Consider the following 12,006-nt stretch of genomic DNA (forward strand, 5'->3'; position numbering starts at 1 on the left):
CATCTCTGCCTCCTTTGCTCTAAAGCATTCACAATGCTATGCTCTCTGGGTTTTTAAAGAGTAAGCAGTGCACTAATCCCTTTGCACTTGACAGCTATTATTAATACTCCACCATCGCAGCACCAGTGCAGCGGAATTGAAGCACTAATAATACTCCACCATCGCAGCACCAGTGCAGCGGAATTGAAGCACTATTAATACTCCACCATCGCAGCACCAGTGCAGTGGAATCAGAGCACTATTAATACTCCATCATTGCAGCACCAGTGCAGTGGAATTGAAGAAGAAACACTATAAAGTTTGTTCTTATTAAAATGCAGGTTGAGTGTGTTTAGCACTAATATGTTAATTTTATTCCATATATTTATATGTGTCAATATTGAAATGAGTCTCTTGTCAAATCCCATCTTTTCCACTGTAGATCCAATCTCCAAAGGTCCACTTTATTTGCACAGTGAGTGCTTGGTGCCAATGGAGTCCTTTGAAACAACTCAGCCTTTATTAATGTGGCCTTTCAGGTGGTGAGATATGCAATAAGGGGCCTTGAACAGCAATCCATTTGGACAACATCACTCGGGTAATAATGAGGCTGAAAATTAGTTTATCATGAAAACTGGGGGGCGTTTTGAAAATATTAAATTAAATGGCTTGAATTAGATATGAGTCGCTGAACATGCATGGCTAGACTTGTGCAGTAAATATTGTATATTAAAAAACAAGGAGACATTCAGAAAAAGGAGGATGTGTCTCTTGTGTCTGGTGCTTTCTGTGCAAAACTGGCCAGTCAGTATGGAAGTGTTAACTATAAGACTGTAGAAAATGATATTGTACTACCTAGTATCAATACCTTGAAAAGACAAAAAAAACTATAAGAAAATAAATAAATAAGAATCAGAGTTGTTCAGCAAGATTACAATATTTTTCTACCATTTTTAAATTCTTGCAAACACTTGCAAGCTACACCAGTAATACATGTTCCTAAATGTCCTTCACGCAACCTTTAGACACCTTAAAATTCCTACTTCCTCCTCTCCAGGGCTTTTTCTCCTGGCTTGCTGTGTCATTGCATTCTCGTTCTCTACTGAAGGAATCACTACAGAACATATCAACAAGCCAATTGGCTCATATATGAAAACATGATATTGCTTTGCAATACCTTTAGGGAATTTAAAGGTAAATGCAATATGATTCCCTATATTAATCATACCTTACTATATTTATATGGCAGGAAGACTGATTGTCAGAAATTTTGACTCACATTATAATCTATATTTACTAATGAGATAGGTCTTCACTTAAAAACACACACACACACATTGGAGAGCACATCACCAATCTGAATGTTAAAAAAATGATTAACCTTTTTTTCCCAATCATCATGATTTAGCTCATGAACATTCAGTTTTAATATGTTTATGTTTGTGTTCCAGCCTGGAACCATTAACTGCATTAGAATTGGTTTTCATCTTTTCCAAAATGAAAGTAAAATGCAGCTGCCTAGAACCTTACTTCATCATGCCTGGGTGCCAGGTCATTAAGTAGTAACATGCAGCTGCCTAGAAACTGACTTCAGCAAGTCTGGGTGCCGGGTCATTAAGTAAGTCTTGTTTTTTTCCCTTTAGCAGGATTTGAATGAGTGATGCTTTCACTATGCATGGATACTGTAAGGAGATGCATACTGATTGACTGGGTTTCCTTCATTGTGTTTCGAGGCTGTGTAATCCCAATGGAAGCCACTCACCTAGGTGACCTGTGGTGGCTGCGGTGCTTGCTTTCCCTTTCTTTGATGCATCCATTCCCGTCGGAGGTCTCCTCTGTCGTGACTGTAGGCTCCAGCTTACCTTCATCTGCTTTGTAAGCTTGACAGTTTGATGTGTCACTGCTAGAGAAAAATAAAATGGAAATTTAAATGCTTCGCCAGCTAGAACGGTCGTTAAAATCAAATATAGTTGTGGTTCCTGTCTTTTACAGCTTGTTTCTAAATTCAGATCTTCCCAGTACAAGTCTCATTATTTCACTGTTCCATAATTCACAAATCTGCTTAATTTATGGATAGGCGACAGTAACAACACACTGTGCATATACATACACTGGACAGCCTGCAGTAACAATACACTGTGCATATACATACACTGGACAGCCTGCAGTAACAACACACTGTGCATATACATACACTGGACAGCCTGCAGTAACAATACACTGTGCATATACATACACTGGACAGCCTGCAGTAACAATACACTGTGCATATACATACACTGGACAGCCTGCAGTAACAATACACTGTGCATATACATACACTGGACAGCCTGCAGTAACAATACACTGTGCATATACATACACTGGACAGCCTGCAGTAACAATACACTGTGCATATACATACACTGGACAGCCTGCAGTAACAATACACTGTGCATATACATACACTGGACAGCCTGCAGTAACAATACACTGTGCATATACATACACCGAGATATTTCTGTATCTCAGCCAGTACCATACACTGGGATAGTTCTGTACCTCAGCCAGTACCATACTCTGGGACATTTCTGTATCTCAGCTGTCTCTTATATTATGCGCCCCACGCCTCTGGCTGTGTGTCATGCCTTTCACTCACTTTATTCAAGACCCCAATAAAATCTGAAGCCTACCAAAGTCGGCATTCAAATGAGCTGTCAGTTTAAAAGCTCCCCTTCACATGCTTCAATTGCCCTGAGATTCCGAGCCTCATTTTCACATCTCAAGGTTGTGAGGCATTGATGGGAGGCCTTAACAAAGGGAGTTTAATAATAAAAGGGAGGGGAAGAAGGGATCATGTACAAGAAAATAATGGTATTAACTTAAAAGCCCTTCATAAACCCATACATCCAGAAAACATTGGGACCAGCTTGTCTCAGTGCTTTTAACTGAAGACAGAAAGTCAATCTGAACTGCTTTTGAATCAATACTTACACATCACCTTGCAACAGGCACAGACTGAATCACACAATAATATTTTCATTTTTATATAGCGCCTTTCATAGTGGACCACCATCACAAAGAGCTTTACAGAGGTAGGCTGCGAGCTGTGCATTATATGCAGAGTCACTTACAATAGCACTCTTATTTAGCATCTCATCCGCAGGATGGAGCACAAGGAGGTTAAGTAACATGCTCAGGGTCACAAAGCGAGTCAGTGAGTGGCAGAGGTGGGATCTGAACCTGGGACCTTCTGGTTACCAGCCTTGGACTTTAATCATTGGACCACACTGCCTCCTGGGCGCCTGTGCACAGCTCCTCTATTCATTGCCTCAATGTATCATTTCTAAACTTATTTTTCTTGGTGTAGGTATGGAACACATGGGAAATATGATTTAATTTTTTTTTTAAATTATAATCTTGATATAAAGTCAGCAAATGCATATGCAATATTAAAAATGAGATAATAACATCCTGGCATGAATGATTTGTTACGTCATTGTTAATCCTTGCACGCACCTTATATGAAAACAATACTATAGTATACTGTAGTTTTGCACTAAACCGCGTGATCTATAGAAACAGTGCAGATCTGGACTGCCGCACACAGCATGGGAACTTCTTTTTTTTTGACACCCAAGTTCACTCTGAGCAACTTCAAAGAACACAGTTCATTCAGAATTCACTTAGATCTAAGTCACGTCATATCTAAATCACATCATATAGATACATTTCAAAGAAGCGATCATTTAGTACTGAAGTCAGTTTTGGTCTATTTCTTAAATGGAGAAATCCAACTGTCAAAATAAAGGTAGAACAGAAATCCCAGAAACATGAGCCAGCTTTAAAAACTAAAAGCAAATATACTAGTGGTACATGGTATGGGTGGTTCTAGTCAGTATTCTGTATGGCTGTATTACTTACTATTATTATCAAGCATGTCTCTTTCAGATTGCATAGGCTCTACCTGTCACTTCCACTAGGGTTGGCACCTGCACAAACTTTCTTGAAAAAAAGAGGCATTGGTATTTGACAACCATGAATCTATAAGACTTGAAATGCAGGGCAGGGCAGGGCTTTTTCAGTGACAAATTGAACTTTTCTAACAGCCATCTTTAGTACTGCTGGGTTTGTTTAGCAGCTCAGGACAAGCACTGACATTTCAAAACTTTTGTCCATATCTGTATATAGCTGAGAATTGCTGGAATGCATTTCAAAACCAGATGACATTTCAACACAATAGGAAAACACATTACAAAGCAGAGATTGCAGAACAGTGCTGGTCACCTTTATTCATTTGCAATTCAAAAAGAAAACCCAATCATCTCTTCAGTTTGTTCCATCCTGAAACTTGTTTCATGTTCTGCATGTTGTAACTGTGGTATTTTCCAACAGGTACTCATTAAACATAGTGACTAATGACATTTAAAGTAGCTCTCTGCAGGAAGAGGAATCACCTTGAAATAATTGTTGAAATATTAAGCAAATGGTTGAAATATATACAAAGCTACTTATGTAATGAATGGGCAATGCAGTCCTGGTCTGCAAACTCCTGGAGGAAATCTACTATCAATTAACTGCTCATTTCCCAAATAAGGAAACCACACCAGTTCTACATTCAGCTGACTTTGTTGTTGATATTTAGTATTCTGTACTTGTAAGAACCTTGAAAGGTGTATCAAACTGGCTCATACATTTCATCTACTTTTTAAGGTTTAGCAATTTACAAGGAGTATGTCTATATTGGATTTTGCAAATAATAAAATATTTGACATGTTTACTCCAAATTTACTTAGCATAACTTAATTGAGCAAAACCGAATATTTAAAAAAAGTTTTCAGTTGAAACAATGCAGATGATGATTACTCCTTTGCTCCAACACGGCCGCCAGGAAGGCTAAAAGTACACTTGAGCTAGTTTTTCTTTTTGAAAAAACATTATATATATATATATATATATATATATATATATATATATATATATATATAATATATATATATATATATATATATATACTATATATATATAAATTATTTATAAAAGGAATTGTCCTTAAGTGATACTCTGGTAAGAATTCTTAAGCCAAAGGTGGAATAAGCTATTCTAACGTGCAATATGTATACAAGCTTGGAAATGGCAATCCTTAGCTGAACTTCGACTTGATGACTAACACATTGGGTAGTCAATCAGTGGTTATCACGGAAGGGTGCCTTTTACATTGACTGTATGGACGGACGGAGTGTCAGGGAAAGAAAATTTTTTGCTAATAATAAATAATAATAATAATAATAATAATAATAATAATAATAATAATACATTGATATAACTGTTTGGGTGAGTTATTAGTCAGTTTTCTTGATTTCACAGCCCTTATGTTTGGTTTGACTGGTATAAATGGTCTTCAGGTCAGTTTAGAATTATCTGTAATTCAGAGTCATAAAAAATGTAATCCGGTATGTTCATTGCATTCTGGAACTTTATAATACAATCTTTTCAAAGCGTCCTCAGGACACTTCATTTTTTGACAAAATGCAATCTTTTATTTCCTCCCTGGAACAAATAATGCCCTATGCAATTGGCTGTAGCTGCTTGCTGAATGTAATTGAAGTCACACACACACACACACACACACACACACACACACACACACACACACAAACGCACTCGCACACACACACACACACTCATACACGCATGCGCGCACACACACACACACACTCATAAGAACATAAGAACATAAGAACATAAGAAAGTTTACAAACGAGAGGAGGCCATTCAGCCCATCTTGCTCGTTTGGTTGTTAGTAGCTTATTGATCCCAAAATCTCATCAAGCAGCTTCTTGAAGGATCCCAGGGTGTCAGCTTCAACAACATTACTGGGGAGTTGATTCCAGACCCTCACAATTCTCTGTGTAAAATCACTCACACAAGCACATACACATACACACTCACACAAACACACACACTCATACACGCATGCACGCACGCATGCACAGACACACACACAGACATGCATGCCACACACACGCACATGCACACAAACACACACACGCACACACATGCACACACACACACACACACACACACACACACACACACATACTCTTGGCTTGGGTTATATACCTTGATACTTTTATTCCAGAAGTATTTTCCCTGATCCCAAGTTCCATTCATAGTTACAAAGGAGTCATTGCAGAGCTTTATGGTCCTTCACGACTGAATGTCAGTTTGAAAGCTCTCTTGATGAGAGTTTTGAATGAAATCGATTCCTCCATCAGGGATAGACCTTCAAGCTGGGAATTTATGGCAGGGCTCTCAAAGCTATAAGCACCTCAGTTTATTGTGGACAGTTTATATCTGTTAAAGCCCTGCAAATATGCTGGCAGGTGAAATCCTCTGGAATTGTTATCGTATAGCACAAACTGGAAAATGCACGTATAGCACAAATTGGACTATTCAATATTGAGCACACCTTTCTCCAGAGGTGGAGTAGGATCAAAATGGGATATAAAATGCATGTTGCTTTAAGGCAACCCAAAGCAATACACACTCACACACAGACACCTTCTAACATAATGGTAAATGCTAAATTAATAAATATGGATGTTTGGGGTTTTTTTTAGATACTGTCAAATCCTGCACCAATTGCAATAAATGTTTTGTCGCCATTGATAACCAATGTCTATGGTTTTAGGTTTTGCTCAGGTTGAATATTGCCTCTTGTCTCTTCATTGAGATCTTGTCCTGTTTTGCTCAGGTTGAATATTGCCTCTTGTCTCCTCATTCAGATCTTGTCCTGTTTTGTTCAGGTTGAATATTGCCTCTTGTCTCTTCATTGAGATCTTGTCCTGTTTTGCTCAGGTTGAATATTGCCTCCTGTCTCCTCATTGAGATCTTGTCCTGTTTTGCTCAGGTTGAATATTGCCTCTTGTCTCTTCATTGAGATCTTGTCCTGTTTTGCTCAGGTTGAATATTGCCTCTTGTCTCTTCATTGAGATCTTGTCCTGTTTTGCTCAGGTTGAATATTGCCTCTTGTCTCCTCATTGAGATCTTGTCCTGTTTTGCTCAGGTTGAATATTGCCTCTTGTCTCTTCATTGAGATCTTGTCCTGTTTTGCTCAGGTTGAATATTGCCTCTTGTCTCTTCATTGAGATCTTGTCCTATTTTGCTCAGGTTGAATATTGCCTCTTGTCTCCTCATTGAGATCTTGTCCTGTTTTGCTCAGGTTGAATATTGCCTCTTGTCTCCTCATTGAGATCTTGTGCTGTTTTGCTCAGGTTGAATATTGCCTCTTGTCTCCTCATTGAGATCATGTCCTGTTTTGCTCAGGTTGAATATTGCCTCCTGTCTCTTCATTGAGATCTTGTCCTGTTTTGCTCAGGTTGAATATTGCCTCCTGTCTCCTCATTGAGATCTTGTCCTGTTTTGCTCAGGTTGAATATTGCCTCCTGTCTCCTCATTGAGATCTTCTCCTGTTTTGTTCAGGTTGAATATTGCCTCTTGTCTCCTCTTTGAGATTTTGTCATGTTTTGTTCTACTATATGCTTTAAAAGCAGCTCTTGGGTAAAATGAAGGTTCTGCTATTTGCCAGCAGTACCATCTTGAGGATAATTGCCATTGTGGCAGACTTTTCTTGTCAAAATGCAGACAGATGGTCACCAATCAGAGTCAGAAACAGCAGGAGGGACTTTATAATCAATAGTGCTGCTGAACAAGACGAGCAATTTAGAAAATTGCAAAAAGCATGTCAGCGGTTGAACCTACAAATGTGTTAACCGTTATCATTCTTTTTTTTGCAAATGAATTCAGCTGGTTGTTATGAACAGCCTAAAGAATATAAAAAAGTATATAGGCTAAGAAAATATATTTTGGGGTTTGAGCATGAGTTAAGGCAGTATTAGTATCAGAAGAAACAAACGTGGGCTACAAGAAGAAGTGATTCTGCTTGAAAGGAACCAAATTATATCAATTTTCTTGTCTTCTTAAAAAATATATTTTTTACTTTTTTCATACAGTAAACTATATTTGGATAACAGAAAACTCTTACCAACTAATTTTTGCCATTTCTCAATCCAAAAACCTTTTACAAATCCTAAAGCAACATCATTAATTATGTATAGTCTTTATTTCTGTTAGAGGAAACCAGGAAAAAGGTATACTTAGACTGTACTATTCATAAAGAGAGTAAACTAATTGGTAATCTCAAAAGATTGAATTCTTAGCACATCAGATGTTTTTGTTAAGACTTTAAAGTCTTTCAAAGAGCATTTGTAATGTATTCAGAAGATTATAAAGGTCTAAATAAATAAAAAGCAGAAAGGTCTTTCAGTGAAATCCCACATCTGCTTTCCAGATATTTACCACCCTCCTGTTTCAAACTCTGAACTGCATTTCAATTCTCACTGCACAGTGGATTTGGGAGTTTGCTGATTCAAAAACAGAAGAATCAGGAGTGGAGAACAACTTCAGGAGTTTAAACAAATGCAGTTCTACTTGTAAACTAAAACAGTACTGACAATCTGAAAGCACTTCTGGAATTAAATGGGAGCTTTGTTTAGGTTTCTCTTAAAAGCTGACATAATCACCTCTTAGATGTTAGGTTTCATTTTATCTACAGCTCTCCTCATGATTTGTTTAGTGGGATACACACATCTAGGCAACAGCGGCAACACAGCCTTGAAGAATTACAATAAGAGGATAACAGATCTTAGGCCTATCACATTAACTGCATGTGTATAAGAATACATAGTGTCTTCACACTTCGCTGGGTGTCGACCTGCTGGCCTGGAACATGTTAGCCTACATCCAGCTGAGCTTCCTCTCCCATTGTTAAACCGATTAAAAGGTCTCTTTAAAAAGATAACTGGATTTTTGTCCACTTTTTGCAGACTCCGGGAAAGGGCTTATACTGACACACAATGTCATGTTTCTGGAAGCTATCTCTAAATTGTAGTTCAGCTGTTTATCTACCTGTGAATATTTCCCTATTTTTATTTCAGATCTGATTGAGCTGGTTGAGGATTAATACGTCGAAGATCAAATGACCTCAACATGCATCTAATGAGAATTGATTTGAAATGAATCCAAAGGCCAATAAAAACAAGAGAGCAGATTAGTTGTGTCTTGCCCTGTGAAATGGCAACAAATTGATCCTCCCAGAGACGTCAATTGAACAAAAGGTTTTGATCCCAGGAATTTGAACTGCTTTTTAAAAAGGCTTTAGAAACACTGGGATGATATCCATCATGTCTTATTTCCCAGATCAATTCCACTCAGTCTATATAGGGTACAATTATTTCATGCATCATGCATTTTATATTCTCCATCATGAAAACTGACAAGTCAGTTTAAAAGCTTATTTTATTCTCTTATGTAGTAAGCAGCAACAACAAGTGTACTTAACAGCATTATGAAGCTTTTTTTAATTAATGAAAAATAAATCAATGTACTTGAAGCAAAAGCTAGTAGAGTGCCGCTGAGATGCCACAATATAATCTTTGACTAGTAATGCTGGTTGCCATGCCATCCATGCGATGACTGCAGAACCCAGTGTTCCTCACCACATAGGCAGGTCATTATGGTTGTCTTCAGCTTCCAGTTTTGAATGAGTAAACTAAATTCAGCTTATTCAAACGGGAATTAGAAAAGCAGGATAGACATCAGTAAACAATTACAAAAAGAGCAGATCTGATCAGGTATTAATCAGTTTTGCAGACATGGCTAATGCTCTTTGTACCCTTTAATCAGCTTTGTATCTGGTGTTTCTTTTTTATTAAACACACATTCCAATGGCAACTCATTCTCAGTTGTGGGGTTTATTGCCAATGATGGTGTCATTCAATACCACTGACAGCCACTGTTACAGTAGGTTTAGTCACTGATCTACTGCAGTAACAAGAGCTTACCCTACAACTGACCTTTGGAAAAAAAGACAGATCTTTACATTATATTGTATCTTAAATGCAATACTTTAGTTCACATCCAAGATATCGATTTGAATCTCTCTGCATCGATGCCCATGAAGCTATTGTGTGCCTTTTCCTAGAAGAAGTGTTTCTGAGAGGATTTATTGAGATCCAGCAGGCTTGCTTTCCTCAAGGAAACATTCAAGTGTGATGAGTTTCTTCTGCATGAATCTGTCAATCAGGAGCATTTCCACAAGCAGCATGGCCAGATCCTTGGGATGACAATTAAAGAAGGAATATGGACTACAGGGCATCTCCAATGCCCTTCAATGAATACCTTTTGTATTTTTATTTGTAATGAAAGCTTTTGTGCTTGCTGTTGTTAATATGCATACCCTCACAATATGATATTATCAGCTCGTGACTTTATTATTTGTTTCATGAATTAAACCAAGCAGGCAAGAAAAGAGAGTGAGCTCTTAAGCCGTGGGATTGACTGCATCATCCTGTTGAAATGTTTAGTGACAACAAGACAATTAAGACTTCCCAGTGTCTTCCATCTTCAGATTCTCAGAACGTGCAAAGATTGCTTCACATCTGATGCAAGAATCCTGAGCCAATTTTCAGTCAATAGGGGTAAGGTGTGCATCTCATTATCCAAATGCACATAATAAATCAATAAAAAATATATATATACATAAATAAATAAATGAGTTAGAAATTTGCATTCTGAAGAGTTTCGAAGAAGTAATTTCCTCTGAATAAAAGTTAATCACTTTGGGCTTTCTTATAGTGAAGTACCCAGTATTGAATTGCTTTCAAATCTCTGTGTCAGCAAAGGATGTTACTTTCTATACTATCTTAAAACGCTTTTTTATTTTCTGATATAAAGCCCCAAATTAATTCTTTCATTTGCCCACATTATGCATTTTGTACTACTATCTGGCAGTTATCTGGGTGTACAAAAAAAAAAAAAAAACGCAGGAAAATTAATTTTAATATTTAATGAAAGATAAATATTCTGCACATTGCAATTAGTCTGATTTAAAATAAATATATAATAATGAGCATGTAGAAGGTAATGCACACTTCTCCAGAACTCATTGCTCTAATTACCCCCCCAGCCCCACTATATTATAATTCTAAAAGCACATCTTCACAGATATCTGTCCATCATGTTCATCATTGCTGACAGTGATATCGCAATGGCTATGGTTTATGAACCGTATAGATTAGTGATATAATGAGCCCAGGTAAGATAATGCAGCCGCTACTGTCAAACTGTCATTTATCACTTTGCCAAAGGCAAACAATACCAGGCTTGTGGCTGGGATAACATTGTATTGATGTAGAAGAACCAGTTAACAAAACAAACTAATTTGTGATGCAGACAGTTACATTTTACTATTAGTATTATTTATGAATAGATTCCAATATATTATTCTCATTTTGTTTCATGTTGTTACCCATGACAACAGGATATATTGCTTGAGTTCTACTTTGGCTCATGGTTGCTCTGTACATGAGCTGTCCATGGTATCAGTTCCCAGCCATGTTTCAAACATTAATCGACATTAATAACAGAATCACAGCTGTCTCCATAGCCTCTAGTTATATCACATACTTGGAAATGGATATCTACCCTACAGTACATCTTACTATATAATAGAAACCTAGAAGAGGAGCCATGTATGCAACACAACTAAACTGTTTCTATTGTACTGTGCCTTCATATATGGTAGTTTCAGAATACATCTTAAGGATTTTTTTTATTATTGTTTTTAGTGTATTATGGCTAGTTGACAGCATATGCACACAGACACAGATTAGTAGTAATTGTTTATGATTGTAAAACATCATAACATGTAAAACAACAAAATCTGAATAGAGTTGGCAGCATAGTTTCCATAAACTAAATACTGACTTCTAAAATTAACTAACAATGTAAGGGTTGTTCCAATATTCTTAGTCAAACTCTGAGACATCTCACTTTCCCTTTAAACCTGTATAGCTCAAAAACAAGAATCACAAATTGAAACTCATAACCCCTAAAACCCATGGATGTTTGCCTATCTTTAAAGTGACCTGGATTGTTTGGAAGGCAAGTGAGGCAGGTTTATTAAATGAGTACTGCCTGATGATA

General features: G+C 37.2%; 1 protein-coding gene across 1 annotated transcript in view; it reads right to left on the reverse strand.

Moving 5' to 3' along the window:
• The window catches only part of LOC121300278 (serine/arginine repetitive matrix protein 4-like), a 37,574-nt gene that overhangs the window by 490 nt on the left and 25,078 nt on the right, over positions 1-12,006 (reverse strand). The window contains exon 2 of the mRNA XM_041228780.1: positions 1,742-1,882. Coding sequence (XP_041084714.1) covers positions 1,742-1,882 — 141 coding nt within the window. The remainder of the gene's footprint in view (positions 1-1,741; positions 1,883-12,006) is intronic.

This window comes from Polyodon spathula, chromosome 25, assembly GCF_017654505.1.
Source record: "Polyodon spathula isolate WHYD16114869_AA chromosome 25, ASM1765450v1, whole genome shotgun sequence".
In the NCBI taxonomy this organism is placed as follows: Eukaryota; Metazoa; Chordata; class Actinopteri; order Acipenseriformes; family Polyodontidae; genus Polyodon; species Polyodon spathula.